Raw genomic sequence first — 19,362 nt, 5'->3', positions numbered from 1 at the left:
TTCATAATTAGCTAAATCAGAAGAGAATTATAAGCAGAATTCCAATGAGTGACCGATCAAGAAAGGTCAATTGTCATACGTGAACATTTGTGATTGGTAATAACTCTTAATTATATGCAATAAGAACATAATGATATGATTAAGAATACATGATAATTCATTCGAAACACCAATTAATCAAAAAGTTCGCTTAATTTGAAATTAAAAAATAAGGAAACCCATCTTTTAATTATTCAAAAGAGGCTTCTAGCCTATTTCATCTTCCTTTGACATAATAAGGTGCCAAATTGTAACTGCGATATGAAATCAGATCAAGCCTGGCTGGAATTCCAGGAACGGAGATGCCAGTTGTCTTAGCATGAACATACCTCAAGAAATGTCTCCCAAACACTACTGCCTACAGTTCCCCATCTATACTCGCTCTGCTGACCAAGTTCCATCAAGGACGTCAACGGTTGTTGATCTTTAGTAACGGTTAAAAACGCTATTAAATTCCCACTGTAGGCAGCGACCAAAATGATGGAAAACAGCCACCAGAAAGCCACGATACATCTTCCACTCGCTGATTTTGGTTGGTTTGAGCAGCCTGCAAAATGGAAGTCATAATGCAATGTCGAAAATAGGAAACTGATGAGTGTGCATGGTGTTAAGATTCGGGATATTCACATGCACACCGTTGAATATTACGAACTTTGGAAAGCGGAAATCGCAGGTTTTCAAAAACATTCTTTCCAAATGATAGTTTCTGTGATAAGAATGAGACTAGAGCATACCAAACTTTCGTGCAGTTACCAAACTAACGAGAAGATTGCTGGGTACAATGACAGTTATCTGTGGTCAGAATGGGACTACAGCATAGCAAGGAAGTCTTGTTACAGTGACAGTTTCCTATCGCGTGAAACCACAATTTTACTTGCCTTGTGCTAGTAAAGCTCCGTACAGGTAAAGGAACATGTCAGTAAATTTGGGAATCTGGTTGGTTTTGTAGAAAGGATTCTGTCTCTCAATGGTGTAGAGTAGCAATAGTAACAATATAAACGATATAATGATGCATAAGAACACTTCCCATTTAAACGGAGCCAATAATTTCTTCCATTTACTCAGATTAGGATCCGGTAGTTTATATCCGACTCCACTGTAGTCGTAATAATACGGAAAGGAGAAATCCACAACTGTAGATCGCTGTGAAGATATAGCTAGTGGACTCACAGACATGTCAGCTTTCTGAAAAATATTGGATGTAATGGATTAGTAATTGATGGAAAATGTCTAAGTAATGAGTAAGTGGTGGATAAGTAATGGATAAGTAATGAGTAAGGAATGGATGAGTAATAGGTAAGTAATGGGTAAGTAATAGGTAAGTAATGAGTAAGTAATGGATAAGTAATGAGTAAGTGATGGATAAGTGATGGATAAGTAATGAGTAAGTAATGGATGAGTAATAGGTAAGTAATGGGTAAGTAATGAGTAAGTAATTGGTAAGTAATGAGTAAGTAATAGGTAAGTAATGAGTAAGAATGAGTAAGTGATGGATAAGTAATGAATGAACAAGTAGAGTTGATCAGTATCCTCGAGGGTCAATAAAATGAAATTTTGTCGCAGAGTGTTCTCTTCTTGATTTGACTAATGCAATGACACTCTGTTTGAAAAAGACAAGTACCCGCATCGAAACGTTGTAATTGTTTTTGTAATGTTTTCTTGTGTCAAGGCAATCAATCAAGAAATGCCCCTGAAAGAAAAAACTCATCTTACATTTTCCGACAACTCTTTGATGATTCCAGTCCAACTTCCGTTAACCACGTGACCCCACATATCATCTGCCGGTTCCGCAAGTATGTAACTGAAATTTACAGTGAGTTTACAGTTCAAACACCAAAACAATAGTTATGTGGTCTTTTTAGACAAGTAATCGTAACGCAATGGAAATTTGGAACGTCATTGGACGATCAGTGGTTTCAGAAAACGAATCATTTGTAAATGTGCTCAAATATCACTTCCCTTTTGAGGAGCCCACTGCTATGCAACTTTTACTCCTGATTTTGCCATTGTTTGTACGAGATTTTTAATTGCCGGAATTTTTGTCACTCATAAACTCACATTGCGTGTACTGGCTAAAACATGATTAAACTCGTTATGGGGAAAGTTTATAAGGAAGACACATATGTTTATTGTATATATCATAATGAACTCTGATTTCTATTCGTCTGAACGAATTAGTTTTAAGTAACTTATGGGAATTATCAATTTCTCACAGATAGAGATTAATTGAACCAATTATAGTGAAGATAAGGAAGAAGAATAAACCGAGTTTAAATTCAGGCCACATTGGAGTATGACTTGCGCCTCTTCAATAATTTTCAATAACATTTTTACAGCCAATCATAGCTGTGGACAGAAAGAGGAAACAAACTTAAGTGATAAGCATATACGTAGAAAAAACTGAAGGCCTTTTCAGAAAGTGATGAAATGATGGGTGACCAGGACGATCAGGGGTTGGGGGTGGATGATATCAATGGTTGTAACGTAGATAGACTACTTACCTGAAGTTCATGGAGACTGAGATTTCTTTTAATAAGTCAATTGAAAGACCAATGAAATGTGTTTTATTATTTCTCAATCCTTTGATAATAAATGGGAACCACTGTATGAAAAAATATGAACACAAACATATTCAGAAAAATTGCCATACTTCATCCCTTTAGCTTGAGATAACGTAAAAAAACGCAACGTGGAATTTTATTTCTGAAATAGTCGTGTCGTATCAATATGTAACTGGAGAAATGTTTAAAACCAAAGTATAACCTACCATTATGCAGAATAACTACTTTCGCTTTGATAAAGTAAGCACTTGCCTCTTTCACTAAGACATTTAACGTCTTGTTGTTAAACCCATTGTAGGTGTTCGGGAACAAATAACTTTCCCCTGTGACGCTCGAATTCCCAGACGTTTGGCCCACAAGGTTGAACTCGCGACCTTCAGTTTTCCAAAGTAATGTATGTACATCGGCCAATAAACAACCAGGGTCGGTGGTTAATCCCTGAAAGTAAGCATAGAATTGAGGAAACGAACATCGAAATAATCACGAATTTAGGCGAGCAACAGAATATGGCATGGGTGCTAAAAGCTAGGGTTTTATAAATGAAAATAGACGTGGTATAATGCACGTTGAAATACGTAGGCATGTATTTGGGCATGGAAATAGGCATTGATATTTAGAAAGTGGAGTGCATAGATTTAGGTATGAATGAATACACAGACACTAGAATGGCAGTCGGCATGAAACGGTTGCAGACCAACATACTGTCATTAAAGCAGAAATGGATTAGCATTCAACTAATAGCAAACCGACCCGTATAAACTGGTCTTTGATATCTGCATCCCAATTTTCAGTTGCAGGAATCTTGTTGGTTGACAGAATTATGTCTTTGATTTCACTTACAATACTCTGGAAAGATAAAATGTTTCAGTAAATAACTGAAAGTCTGCATTAGTCCAATAAGATATAGAACAGTAGGATATAAAACTATATTTCATTGTATTAGTCCAATAAGATACAGAACAGTAGGATATAAAACTCCATTTTATTTCATTAGTCCAATAAGATACAGAACAGTAGGATATAAAACTCTATTTCATTTCATTAGTCCAATAAGATACAGAACAGTAGGATATAAAACTCTATTTCATTTCATTAGACCAATAAGATACAGAACAGTAGGATATAAAACTCTATTTCATTTCATTAGACCAATAAGATACAGAACAGTAGGATATAAAACTCTATTTCATTTCATTAGTCCAATAAGATACAGAACAGTAGGATATAAACTCCATTTCATTTCATTAGACCAATAAGATACAGAGTAATAGGATATAAAACTCCATTTCATTTCATTAGTCCAATAAGATACAGAACAGTAGGATATAAATTCCATTTCATTTCATTTGTCCAATAAGATACAGAACATTAAGATATAAAACTCCATTTCATTTCATTAGTCCAATAAGATACAGAACAGTAGGATATAAAACCCCATTTCATTTCATTAGTCCAATAAGATACAGAACAGTAGGATATAAAACTCCATTTCATTTCATTAGTTCAATAAGGTACAGAACAGTAGGATATATAACTCCATTTCATTTCATTAGACCAATAAGGAACAGAGCAGTACGATATAAAACTCCATTTCATTTCATTAGTTCAATAAGATACAGAACAGTAGGATATAAAACCCTATTTCATTTCATTAGTCCAATAAGATATAGAACAGTAGGATATAAAACCCTATTTAATTTCATTAGTCCAATAAGATACAGAACAGTAGGATATTAAACCCTATTTCATTTTATTACACCAATAAGATACAGAACAGTAGGATATAAAACTACATTTCGTTTTATTAGACCAATAAGATACAGAACAGTAGGATATAAAACCCTATTTCATTTCATTAGTCCAATAGGATACAGAACAGTAGGATATAAAACTCCATTTCATTTCATTAGTCCAATAAGATACAGATTAGCACAATAGTGTACACATTAGTAGGGTTATCAAAATACTGTTTTGGTGCGGACAAATTTCAAACCCCTACCTGTGTTATTTTATTAATATTTGTGGAATGCTCGTCAAGTTTCATCTGTACCACCGCCACATTGTCCAACAGTAGATCTTTAAATTCAGCCATCTCTAAATCATTCCCATTATCAACTACAAGCCATTTTGACAGTTGGCGAATGGCGGTCTTCTTTTTCATCAAAGAATCAAAGTCGTTTGCCTGTTGGAACAACATAAACAAAAGCTGTACTTGCTTGCAGGAGATGTGATGTGACTAATCCGATCAAACGTTCTAAGTTCTAACGTAACATAATTGGCGAAACATTGGTAGCAGCTTATGAACTTTCACATGAGAAAGTATATCAATCATGAATGAGTAAGTATTTCATAATGAAAACTGGTATCAGGTGTCTGGAAGAGTTAGCATAAGTAATTGAATTCATAAGCATTAAAAAAAGCTACATGTCTATATGTTACGGATTCGTTAGCCCGTTTGAACAATGCGTCAATTGAAACTCCCATACTTACCAAATTTAACACTTTGTTAGTGCATCTTTTGGAACAAAATACTAGATAATTTCTGTTCTTATCGTCAAGAGTAGAATAAGTTTTTCTCATAAACCATAACAGGTCATTGATGGTGTCTACATTTAGTGAGATAATCTGTAATCCTCTCGAGAACATTGTTTCTGCTAACTCTGTTATTGGTGCTTCTGGAAGTATGAGGTCATCGGTCAAAGGGCGTTACATAACAAAAAATATTCGGAATTTATGACGTTAACAAGACGTAACGAAAAGCCACCAACGTTTGAATTGCGCAAAAGAAACCTTACATACCCCCTATGCTCTACCATAGCATATTTCATCCTGAAAGTGTTTCAGATAACACAGATGGAGTTATATCAGCGGCTACACTAATATTCAGACGTCCCTTGAATTGAACAAAAATCCTTACCCGTCGAGTTGTCATGAACAAGTACAGTAGGATAACTTTCAAAATGTTCCAAAATAGACCACAGAATCACCATCACGTGATATTTTGTTGGTCTGGTATCAAAACGTTTGGGATATGTCATTCTACAAATTTTCTGACCCCCGGATCGTACAGCAGGTGGTCTGTAACAGTACATCTCATGCATCTGGGACAGGACACGTTTTATGTAGTCGGCCTCACACGACTGGTCAAACATCAAGACCACATCAAATTCGCTTGTATTTACCATTTTCAGAGCTGTAAGAGGCGTGTCGAGGTTTAATAGACCAATTGCTTCACTATTACGCGACATGACATTATAAGAAGCTCGTGCCACCTCCAGTCTTTTAAAATCTTTGGAAGAGATTTTTGATTGACTGGAATCGTCTTGCTTGTGCGGACGTCTACTTTGGGCTAATACAGTTTGTGGTTATGGGAGTAATTACTGCAAAAGATTCACCCCTAAGCATGAAAACGCATTATGTGTTCTATGTTAGCCGGGCAAAAAATAGTATTCCAACCACCAACACCTTACCCATCACAAAAACAGTTTTCCCAGCTTGGAATTCAACGCCAATGACAAGCCTGTCAGGTTTTTCAACCAACTGTTCAAACATGACCAATTCAATAGGAAGCTGAAGTCCTTTGCTCAAAAATGGAATAATGAAAGATGTTTCAAAAACACTTAAAAACGAAAATGTTTCCTTACCTCTGCTCAGTGAAAGGTAATAATCATATTTATTTAGTATTACCGTATTAATCGTTATCAATATTTCTGTTTCATTTTGTTTTACTACTGCTTGGTCGACCCTGAGCCTTTCTCGAGAGTTGTACGTATTTGCTGCCGTCATATATAGCAGACCTAGATCAGATTTGAAATGAAAAGATATTCGTTTATTCGTTTATTCATTATTTGAGCACTGCTACAATAACTGCTCTTGTGATTATGACTGCCACAGCAAGTAATAATTAGTTTCCCAAAACATCTGATATCACTCTGCGCTTTAGTGTTCGTGGTTCGGAGTGTGGCGAATTCAAATAAGTGATCATTATTCTAGTTGACCTTCCGACACCCGTGTTTCTGTTAATCAACTCGGAGTCTGATCTTGAGATTTTAGATAATTATACTATATTTATCTTCATTGTAGTATAAGAACGTCTTAAAATAAACATACCTACTGAAAAACCTCGTGTTCCAACTGCAACCTGCATCAATAAAAAGACTCGAACCCACATTTTTGGTTTTGTAATGAAACAGTTTAGTTCACAGTAAAGAGTGTAATCAGCGAGGCGTTGAAAAAAGAATTCCTTTTTATAAGGTTAATCTGCAGAATCTTGGTCTCTCTTTAAATGGAAGATGCCGCGAACATCCTATTAGAAGTTTCAGGTTGCGATGCCATCATGTTTATGTGGTGTTTCACTCATAGGATATCGAACTTCATATTGGGTTGTGAAATAGTTGTGCATATTGTTATTTAATGGGTCTTCGGAATATTTATGTTTGTAAGAATAGAATAACAGATATTGCTTGATTTGAGCGACCTATTGTACACAAAGAGACACCAAGATAAGACTAGTCACAATATATCAGCACCTACAGAAGGCTCTCAGTAGTAATAGACTGATGCAACAGCTATACGAGGCAAGGACGTCATAGCCAAAATATGCATATACTCGTGGTTATCACCCAGATATGAGCCTTCCACAACCTGAGCAAATGGGTCTAGCGAGGGTGAAGTAACCAATATGCGCACAAGATGGATGGATATCACCAAAATGATGTACATTAGACAGTTTTAAAAAATTTGCTCATGATCAAACCAGATTGAGCTACCCAACAATCTAAGAAGAGAATCAACGGAAATTAAAGAAGAAATAATTAGGAAATATCTTAAATTCTATCTACTTGAAGTTTTTAAAGTCGGAAAATGAAAAGATTGTGCACATTATGGTGCATATTAAAGTACGTTTGTTCCATATAATTTTAACTGTAAGTTAAGCAGTTATGATGGGTGTGGCACCAGGCAGGGTATGCTGACTCCTCTTGACACCTGAAACGACTTTTCACTATACAATACTTACTTATCATTGATATACTTCCTCATGTGAAAAGTTCATTAGCTGCTACTAACGTTTCTACAATATGTTGTTTGGATTTCGGGTTTCGTTTTGCGGTTCAGATCGTTACTACTTGGTTTATTTGTTAACTGATATGTTCTATCTAGGAGCGGAAAAAACCTATGAATGAGGGCGGTAGGGGGTGCGTATTAATAAATTTGTGACAGGTTACTGAATCGCCCTCGTCCAATCAAGGTCAGGTAGGTAGGTAGGTAAGGTAAGAGCAATAACTCGTATTAAATACCAACTGTTACCAAACCGCCCAAGTCCCATTCCAGGTAAGGGTAATAACTCGTATCTGCCGCGATACCAAATGGATATAGATGATCATAGCTACTTTTCTGGCATAGTGGGAGTTTAAAAACAAATTGCAGAAAAAGCAACGATGTAGGAAGTAGATTGATCAGACCAGTTTAGTTAATTTAATCGGAGAATTTATTAAAGGGCCGTGCAAGAAACTTATCACTGTCTCAGGGTTGTTGGTAAAGTGGGCAGACATACGAATGGTCTTTGCTGTGTTGATATATTGTTCTTTCACACAATTGCGTGAAATGTACAAAGCAAAGAGTACTTATTTTATTGAGTTTTATAGCCCATGGTTTGTACGTTATTGGATTAATTAAATGAAATGGAGTTTTATATCCTACTTTTTGTACGTTATTGGACTAATGAAATGGAATGGCGTAATACATCCCACTGTTAGAGCTAATAAAAACGGATAAGGTCATGACATGTGCAATGATGAAAAAAAAAAATAACGATTTTTAATCTTTATTCAATAAATTTCTAGATCAATCTAGCTATCACCATTATTCTAATAATTCAAATAAAATAGAATTAAAACTTAAACAGTTTTCAAAATGTTCATGTACGAGTCTCGGCCGACGCTTTGGTCTGAGGATATACATCATTAAACCTTTCCCTTATTCCCTTATACCCTTATGAAAAGGTTAAACTAAAACTATGGAACATTCTATGTTTTATCTGAGCAATGAGTTTGTATTATACAGTTTGACTAGGAGTTTAACGTCGAGTAGGTTTAAAAAAAATGTCATGAAATTTGGTCTGATATCAATAACTTGACGACATGTTCGTAAACGCATATGGCAACACAACCCGGAGCACAAGTACAAAGAACGTCACAAACACTACAGAGCATGAGTACATATAAAGAGCATCACAAGAACATGACGCCTCAACTACAGAGCATCATAAACGTAAATGATGTGTCTCTAACACAAAGATCGTCACAAAGAGTGTAAAGGGCGTCACAAACAGGGAGCATCATAAACGTAACGAATGTTAAAAACGCAAAGGGTGTCACAAAAAATACCACAAAGGTAATGAACGTCCATCACAGAGCGTAAAGGGCGTCACGTCACATAAAACTTAAAATATGTCCGTCATTAGCGCTAAGTAATATACGTGAAAACACAAAGAACATCACTCACGTAGCACTTAAAGCTGTTTCTGTGAATTCAAAACACTGATAATTTTTTGTCTGTCTAATATGTGTTTACTATGGGTTTTGTTCATTTTAGAGTTTAAGTCACGGAGCTATTTTGAAATCTTGACCCAATTGATATCAGAATTGATAGCATTTGGGTTGTAGTTGGTAAAACCTTCGTAAAAAGTCCAAATCACGGACATATCACCACACACTTAAGCAAGTCAAGTTTCCTCACTCGGAGTGGAATCATCATCATTAAAGTTCAATTCCCAGTTATCCGCATGCGAGGTGCCAGTAAATGACGAAATGGACCCGAACTCATGCACTAGGTTTTTCAACAGCTCCGGAGTATGACCACCGAATCGGTCCTGTCCATACCCCGTCAAGGAGAAGAGTCTTTTAATACTGGGTTTGGTTTCAGCGTTAGTGAAATACACGTTCGTTCTTGATAAATGATTGAAAGAAACCTGCAAAAAACAAAACGAATTGAAATCAATTGGAGCATGACAACACTATATACCGTGCAATGTGATATATATAGGACAGAAAAATACATAAGGGAATAAACTCAAGCAATTTCGGGCAGTATCACATTAGCCGCGTTTAGACAGCCATAAATGATCTGGGTCGAGTCCGGTTCATTTGAAGCGGGCCAATTTTTATCACTGTGTAAACGCAGCTATTGAGAGGATTGTTAAAGTATATCTAGGGATTATATCGGGTGTTTTGAAAGAGTAAACACCAAATATCGTCAATGAAAGCCAGTATATCCCAATGTGGAGCAGCAAATGCAGAGTTCTCGACACATTGACTTAAATGGGGTTGTATTTTCACTATACCAATCAATCCAATGCTGATTTTAAGAAAATTAGAACCTTACCAGAACGAGTTTTTCGATATGAACTGACGAGTTCATTTGAATCTGCCAGTTGATAGGATGATAGTTGACTAGAACGAGAACTTTGGGTTTAGCAGTATCGCCATTAATTTTCACATTGGTGGCCAGGGAACGATGGTTGCCGAATATACTCAAGACGTAAACATCGGACTCTTTCTTCCTGCTGGTCTGACAGGTAAAGGTCTTCTGGGCTCGACCATGTAAAGATGCTTTAGCCACGGATGGGCTGTTCGCTATAATGTTACAGTCTTCAACATGAGCTGAAATTGAATTGGATAATCGGCGATTAAAAAGGACCTAAATTAATAGTGTGGACTCTCTGAAAGAGATGGAGATTTGACGAACGCCATTATACGTGGACTTTCTGAAAGGAATCGAATAAATATTTTTGCTTATGTTGACTTTCTGAAAGAGATGCTGAGACAAACCCAACTGCCAACTAAACATTGGTTGTAGACTCTCTGACAGGATACTGAAGTGTCAAACACAGCACAATTGGACGATTCCACGCCACAATTCCCAGAAAGATCTGCAGCAATTTAGGGCAAAGTAGTTAAAAACTGTCAAATTTTAACATAGTGCTCCAATGCATCAATGGAACACAAATCAACTTTCATACTTACGTAAGCAAGTGAGTGGATCATAGTAGCTGCCTTGACATTGGCAGAGTCCCTTCACACACTGTGACTTAAATCTGAAGGCTGCGTAGGCCCAGCATTCATTAATACATGGTGTCCTCGTGATGTAGGAAGGGTAGACTTCTGGAAAGGAGACATGGCAATGATAAATCTTTCTATGTGAAAGAGACTAACTCCTGTTTTTAATTAAACAAACGACAAGTTAATAACAACAGATCAAAGGACACACATAAAGAATTCTTCTTTGAGGTCCGAGTTAGCGACAAATGTGTCAGACAAATGATAATGCTATACAATTTCAGACAGTGTGGCTCTTTAGAGGTGAGGTGTTTCATATATCAAATAAACAAGATGGAGGTGTATAAAAATATTGTTCATCAAGAGGCGTGTTGAAGTCCACGTATAGATTAAGCAATAAACCGAACTTGATTGATTGGTTGATTAGTTTACCCTCTATCAATCACACTCCGTGAAAAATGGTACAGAGTAGGGCGTGGTACCGGAAGTGACATAAGAAGTCCTACTTACCCTGTGTTTTAGGACTGTGTTGTAAAGACGAGTGAACGGTTATATCTGTTATTAAAGTATGGTTTATCTTTGGGTTCTCTTCACTGAGGTGCTGAAATACACAAAACGAAATCAGACTTATAACAAAGGCGATAGATAAACTTTGGAGACCTTATAGTGCGTTCAGACAACAAAAGTTAAATCAGCTTAACTATCATCAGTTCTTCGAGCCTGTTCTTTTGGTCGTCTGAACGCAAACCAAAAAACAGTAAACCAGATTCGAAGAACGGTTGATAGTTAAGCTGCCTTAACTTGGGTTGTCTGAAAGCACTATAACACAAAGGAGGTTGTTTGAGTTGACGAATCCAATCGCAGAGTCTCACTTGTGACAATCACAGTTCAAATGTAATTCACAAATTTCATCTGGCGGTCAAGATATAAACAGAAATACATTAAGAAAGAAAGAAACAACAAAGGATTCTATCTACTGGCTGGTCCTTTCGTTTCGTGCTTTTTCTGAAAGTTACTACATTTGTCATCCGTGATCTGACAAAATGAAGTAGCGAGATTTTTATTGAATTGTTTAAAGATTTCTAAGGTTGAAGGTTTTTCTGAAAAAAACAGTCTTTCTATTTATCAAACTGAATTTCTCTTCTAAAAGCGAGTTTTTGCTCTGTGATTGACATTTAAGGACGGAAATTGGTTTAATTTCGCGATGTCACGATCTCGGCAAGGTTCAGTTAGTCGAAACACATTGGAGTTGAACAAAGAAATTGGTTTCGTTTATCTGATGGAATCGATAATTTTAATAAAACGCAATCTTTCTTTCAACTTCGTTGTCAAAATACTTTATAATAACAACCGTCAGCTTCTATTTGTGAAATTATTCCGGGAAGCTGAGATGAGATTGACTGTGAATTGTGTTATATTACGAGAAATCGAAGCTGCCAAATACTACATAGTGGCGTTCCTAACGGTGGAGTAAGGGGGAAGATGGGGGGTAATTTTTCGAAACGCTACTGATACGTCAATGGTGAACGGATATTGTGAAGCATTAAATTCAATCTCGAATAGTGGACTTTAGTGGATTTCTTTAGCTTATATGTTCGTTCTTAGTTACCAAACTGCACGAAAATTCGGAAAAAAAGCATATTAATTCTGTCCACTCACCTGTATTTGGGTAGGTTTAGGTGATTGGTGAAATCCTATGTATAAAGAAACACTCAGTAACACTAGTGAGATGATGAACACCAACACGGTCAATAGAATATACCGTAATCTATGGCGGTTAGTCATCTTCACCTCTGTCACGACAGCCTCTATCTGTCTAGTCGGGGCGGGGATTAGGGATCTCATATGTGACGGCAAGGGTTCAGCTGTTATGGTGTAAATATCATAATTTTCATCCTTGTCGCTCCCGCACTGAAAATAAAGATATTTAGATTAAAGATGAAGTTTGACTGTAGAATAATATTCATTAATCATGTATTTTAAGTTGGTGTATAAATCGATATTTGGAAATATTCATATCATTTTTTTAATTGCAAATGTTTGACTCTTTTCTAATATAGCCTGAAGGGACTGCAATCACGTTAGTTTTTAGCAGGTCAAAGAATGAAAATTCAAAATAGTGCACAAACAGCGTAGCTCGCTCCTGTATATACACTCAACTTTCGAAATGTACACTTATACAAGCAACATTATAAAACAGTCCATATACACATTTACGAGCGCAAACTGCAAGTCCTTATACGTCCAACTTGCAGAATTTTAGGCTCATACAGAAAACGTCATAAAATAAAAGTTCATACTCAGTCAAAGGCACTAAAAAATCATTCGTCCTTTTACGTTCGACTTTCACATCTACATTCAAGCGACAGCGTCATAAAAAGTTCATACTAAAAATCCTTCGACCTTATACGTCCGATTTTCAGATATACACACAAACAGACAGACAGCATCACAGCGTTATAAAAAGTGTTCAGAAACAGTCCATATCTGATCACTTATACATAAATACTTAAATCCTCAAAAAACAAATCGAACAAAACACCTACTCAAGTAGTATCATATGACCCTATTGTTTATAACCAACCCGAGGCAATCACTACGAGTTTGGTAATAGTTTTTGTCAGGTCTACAATAGATACAGTAAGGATGGGCCTAATTAGTATCATTGTTGTTCACAGATCCCGTGGATTGTATTTAGGGGTCAAGCTCTCCCCTAGGGTTGTATTAAGGGGTCAAGGGTTAACTGGTCAGACCCTCACTCGAAAACAGCTGATGGACAAAGGGGGTAGACCTTGACCACTTTGTGACACCCACGCCTCTTGGTACGATTTTTACGGTGAGGGTGTTTACCGCGAACGACTTGTGTCAGAACATGTAAGGGACGGGGGAAGGGGAGTTTGGGTGATATTTCCAAAATGTGTCTCCTTAGACTAAGAGGTATTCTCCTATAACCGCGACCAAGTCTCGCATACTTTGATAATTAGAACTTAAAGGGAGAGGTTTTCTAAAAAAAAACCTAAGTGTATCTGGAACATTGCTAGCGTTGATTTGCACCATTCTAATTGTCAATCAGACATCTGTGGTTTTTGCAACATAAACATTCAGAAAATCTCTTAACAATCACTTTAAATTGCCAACTAACCAACTAACCAACCATAATTTGTATAAGATAAACCCACAAAAAATAGCCCCGTTTGTGTCTATTCAAACAAAAATTCAAATTAGACCCACAAAAATGAAAAAAGGTGTTGACCTCGAACCGACGCCTAAACAAAGATACGACTAAATTACACAGATACAGATCAAAGCTAAAATATGAATGAATTCAACTTTTTATGAGAGAGGTAAAATATGTGACCTCTTTAGATTTCATAGATTTTGTGATAGTAAACAAATTGAAATAAAATGGAGTTTTGTGCCCTACTGCTCTGTATCTTATTGGACTAATGAAATGAAATGTAGTTTTATATTCTACTGTTCTGTTCCTTATTGAACTAATGAAATGAAATAGAGTTTTATATTCTACTGTTCTGTATCTTATTGGACTAATGAAATGAAATGGAGTTTTATATCCTACTGTTCTGTACCTTATTGAACTAATGAAATGAAATGGAGTTTTATATTCTACTGTTCTGTTCCTTATTGAACTAATGAAATGAAATAGAGTTTTATATTCTACTGTTCTGTATCTTATTGGACTAATGAAATGGAGTTTTATATCCTACTGTTCTGTGCCTTATTGAACTAATGCAATGAAATGGGGTTTTATATTCTACTGTTTTGTATCTTATTGGTCTAATGAAATTAAATGGAGTTTTATATCCTTCTGTTCTGTTCCTTATTAGACTAATGAAATGAAATGGAGTTTTATATCCTACTGTTCTGTTCTGTATTAGACTAATGAAATGAAACGGAGTTTTATATCCTACTGTTCGGTACCTTACTGGTCTAATGAAATGAATTTTTATATCCTGCTGTTCTGTACCTTATTGGTCTAATGAAATGAAATACAGTTTTATATCCTGCTGTTCTGTATCTTATTGGACTAATGAAATGAAATACAGTTTTATATCCTACTGTTCTGAATCTTATTGGACTAATAAAATGAAATATAGTTTTATATCCTACTGTTCTGTATCTTATTGGACTAATGAAATGAAACAGAGTTTTATATCCTACTGTTCTGTATCTTATTGGACTAATGAAATGAAATATAGTTTTATATCCTACTGTTCTGTATCTTATTGAACTAATGAAATGAAATAAAGTTTTATATCCTACTGTTCTGTATCTTATTGGACTAATGAAATGAAATAGAGTTTTATATCCTATTGTTCTGTATCTTATTGGACTAATGAAATGAAATAGAGTTTTATATCCTACTGTTCTGTATTTTATAGTGTTTGTGTGTATTTTGGTAATTCTAAAATGTAAAAGACACCCAGAGATCTTTTGAATATTATCAAATGATGGGTTAACGCCCTTTCATTGAGCTACCTGTGTCTCATAATCTCGGATGAGTAAATTCACGAATAATATTTAATAGTTTTATTCATGTGTCTTTACAGTTGACTGCCTTTTACATATTTCCTTAATGAGCATAATCTTGAACATGAAATATTAATACTATTAATAATATTAACGTTTATAGCGTTTTCTAGCGTTATATCTATGGGGAATTGAGTTTCTCCCATTGCACACTGCATGACATTGTCCATAGGCACAGTACTATGACGGGAAATTTAATTTTCTTTAAAGATGGGTTTCCTTATTTTTCTTTATTAAGCAAACTGTTTGATTTATTAGTGTTTCTTATCATGTATTCTTAATCCTATCATTATGTACTTATTGCATAAATGTCCATGTATGTACATTCTGGATAAACAAAAAAGACTTTTTGATCTCACTTGATCGCTTACTCAATGGAATTCTGCTGGTAATTCTCTTCTAATTTAGCTAATTATAAATTAATTATATGAGATAAACTGGTATATTTCCAAGTCATTACAAGACCTCCACTTTCTATTCATATAAATATTAGCATTTTCAATTTCATGAATGAAAATAAGGGAACCCATTTTTAATTTTGACAAAACAGAACGCGAATTGAAGTTACTGCTCTGAACAAAATATGCTTCACCGTGCACTTTATAGCGTTGCTGTTTTCATTACCCCGTTTTAAAAGCAGAAAAATGGGACATAAAACTTTTGAAAAAATAACAGCACACAAATTTACAAAATGACGCTGCAAAGTTTGTCTCATTGCGCACAATATTACCTTGCCATATTCATTTATACAATATCGCACAGTATGACTGTTATCCAAGCCCTTTTTAAAAATAAAAATTAAATTAAAAGTTTCTGCATTTGAAAATATTAAATAAAGCATAAGATAATTGAGCAAGTGTAAAAATTTGATGAAAAGATTCATCTGCACCTGGTTAATAGTTTGACCTAAATCTTTATCAAATTCACCATCAAAGATTATAATTTATTATCATATCGTTAAACGTGTGGGGTTGTTGTCCGAAACATCGCTCGGCAGCGATATCATACATTTGATAATTAAGAAGGGATACAGAGTTGGCATGCCTAAATAACTATGTTGACTCTCTGAAAGAGATATCGAGTTGACAAACTAACGACTAGTGACAGCAGGTGTTCTGGAAGAGTCAGATGTCGGTTTCCATATTGACAATTTATAGATTTTGTCTTTAGATTTGCGATATGTACTTGAGTTGGTCGGTACTCCTGACGAATTTCTAACACAATGCTGATTAGAGAAGATATTCTACGACATAACGATCAGGTTAATGTATTTCCAATTACTATACAAGAGACAAATTGATCGAGATTTGTCCATAGAATAAATCTTTGATTAATTAGTCTGAAGAACAACTATCATTTAATGTTACCGTTCGCTTTACAAAGGCTGTGTCACACTGGTCAAGAAATTGGCCGTGCGAGTCAGTCGCATTTAGTCTTTGATGCAGTTATGGTGACATTACCGATATCCTCGAAGCATTAATCGTTATCTGATATAGTCGTCTTTATATTTGATTTCCAAGAAAAAATATGTCAATTTCAACTGTCCCGATTGTCCGTATCTCTTTAGAGAATCAGACGTCTAGTTCGTCTGCAATGTCAGTGTGTTTTCTTAAGCTTATTACACTTGTCGACCGTGATCAGACTACATGCAGATTAAAAGTGGGAATGGAATGGAACGTTGCGGACAAGTGTAGCTTCTATTTTCTACTCATTACGATACAATAATTACACATGGAACACCTCGTTTATTCAGATCTTTATACTGAATCTCGTCGGATCGTGAAACGCTAGTGTGAAACGGCCCTTAGAGAAATATTGAACGAACTGTCTGATACATAAATCTCCCCCTTCAAACAAATTTCTCTTTTGGTCTTATAAATAATCCCGTATATTTCATCTGATAGCAATTTTCATTCTAATTTATAGACGAGATGGTGCTTAGACAATGAATATAAATATCTATATGGTCGACAGGTCGTTTCTACGACTCGCAAAGTTATATGACATTAATATTGAATTTATTCACTCGTTTCCAACTTTAATTACGGCGAGGGATTACTAGTTGGCTATCTATTTTCTCGGCAAGTTGCTTCAATCTCCAATTCCTCAAAAAACTTTCGATATCTATCTCATTAATGACAACTGACAACTTATCATTTAGTCGGCAGGCTGCATAAAACTTTATTCCCCAAAAATCTATCCTGATGGGGATTGTACATTCGAAACACATGTCAGCAGCATGATCTCTTGTGAATCAAAACCATCTTTATTATTCATTAATTTCCAATTAAAAAAATGAGCAGAACCAGACGTCAGATCATAAACTGAAAAGTGATACACAATGCTGAAATAAAGCTTTATCAAGTAGTGAAGTAAATACCCACGTCAAGCAGTGCGCAATAGGGACAAATTCCCCACAGCATTATAATCTACAGTTACCGCTATAATCTCCATCAAGGAGAAAATTCGTCGTAATGATTTCAATCAACTGCTTTAGTAAAATCATAAAACGCCTCGATCTATGTAAGTGTTTTTGTCGGTGAATTACTAAAGATTATCTTTTTACTTTGTCATTAACTTGAGTATACTTCATAATAGACAAAATTACTTAATATTAACGAACGCTTGTGGTCACAACGAATGCCTATGGTCACAACACTAACCAATTATCACGAATTTCTCGAGGGCCTGATTCACGAGGTTTCTGACAGAAATCTGTCTCTGATAAAACATGTCTTGAAGCTACCATAATGAATTCGATTTAACAGATTCCTGGAACCCTGCAGACGTGACTGGCATTCACAGGAATATATTTTCTTCCAAGCCGCTTTCTTGTGGAATATGATTTATTAGGTATTTATACGGGTTGTTAGATTGACATGTAATTTAGTTTAATTCCACTATATACTTCCAATGAAACGTTTCATCTCAGACCGAGTCGTATCAATAGAATACTTCTAACTAAACGTTAAACATAGTCGGAATCGCAACTGGTCGGTTATCTATTACGTTTAAACACGGTCGCAATCACAGGAATATTCAATTGGATAACAGTTCGTCAATCAAACGTTTAACGCAGTCGCAATCGCATCTGACCAATATATACATTCCTGTATTATATTTCCTATGAAACGCAGTTATTTAATTGTTAGCAAACCGCACGTACGATATTCTGACAGTGATACAGACGGCTGAAATAAAACATTATCAGATAGTAAAACAAATATTTAGACGACAATAACTCTTTAATAAATAGTAACAAATTGAAAATTTGCCTTCTAACATTTTCCCGATTAAATTTTAAGACGAATTAATCTTAGTGTTGTCAGACTTTCACGACAATCGTAGGCGAAACAAACTAGCTTATAATATACTTTTATAAAATAACATCGTTGCTAAAAGATTTCTCCTGGGATTTTAATGTTTGTAAACTAACTGGATTAAAATATTGCGAAATATTTCCATTTAATTTCCTTTTATCAAAAACACAATTTCTTAATGCAACTGTGCACTAAGATGGCGGCGATTAGGATATATTCATAAGGTTTTAAGTTATTGGCACTGATGCTACGACGTTATTAACTTAGTGAGGTATCTATGACGTCATTAATCCTAATATATATGATAAGTACGTCACGTACATATGCTTACCCTTCCGGCACCACCACGAGACCATTTCATAGCTGGGACCACTGGGACCAGATATCCCTTTCAGAGAATTCACAAGGATAATAATGTTATTTCGGTATTTAGGTCTGTCAATTTGGCAACAATTTCAGAGAGTTCACATAGCTAATAATATCTATTCGGTATTTAGGTCTGTCATTTTGGCAACCATTTCAGAGAGTTCACATAGCTAATAATATCTACTCGGTATTTAGGTCTGTCAATTTGGCAACCATTTCAGAGAGTTCACATAGCCAATAATATCTATTCGGTATTTAGGTCTGTCAATTTGGCAACCATTTCAGAGAGTTCACATAGCTAATAATATCTATTCGGTATTTAGGTCTGTCAATTTGGCAACCATTTCAGAGAGTCCACATAGCTAATAATGTTATTCGATATTTTAGCCCGAAAGATGGAACGAAAATCGAACGTCTAGAAAATCAGTACAATTATACTTTTTTATTTTTTAAAATTCAACCTCAGCACAC

General features: G+C 35.4%; 2 protein-coding genes across 2 annotated transcripts; both read right to left on the bottom strand.

Moving 5' to 3' along the window:
• Nucleotides 1-353: 353 nt before the first annotated feature.
• Nucleotides 354-1,233, bottom strand: LOTGIDRAFT_133062 (hypothetical protein; the record flags this gene model as incomplete). The annotated part of the gene is made up of 2 exons (XM_009067397.1): nt 354-627; nt 953-1,233. Coding segments are annotated over 2 exons (555 nt in total), but the record flags the coding sequence as incomplete, so codon positions are not given.
• A 7,176-nt stretch (nt 1,234-8,409) lies between these two features.
• LOTGIDRAFT_236472 (hypothetical protein) lies at nt 8,410-17,954 on the bottom strand (the record flags this gene model as incomplete). Its single annotated transcript, XM_009067396.1, has 7 exons — nt 8,410-9,570; nt 9,984-10,261; nt 10,625-10,762; nt 11,168-11,258; nt 12,317-12,568; nt 13,911-13,965; nt 17,869-17,954. The coding sequence occupies 7 exons, from the start codon at nt 17,952-17,954 to the stop codon at nt 9,325-9,327; spliced, it is 1,146 nt and encodes a 381-aa protein (XP_009065644.1). The 3' UTR covers nt 8,410-9,324.
• Nucleotides 17,955-19,362: the final 1,408 nt, after the last annotated feature.

The sequence above is a fragment of the Lottia gigantea genome, assembly GCF_000327385.1.
Source record: "Lottia gigantea unplaced genomic scaffold LOTGIsca_82, whole genome shotgun sequence".
In the NCBI taxonomy this organism is placed as follows: Eukaryota; Metazoa; Mollusca; class Gastropoda; family Lottiidae; genus Lottia; species Lottia gigantea.
Note: the sequence above shows the minus strand (reverse complement) of the source record. Positions and strands in the feature narration are given on the sequence as shown.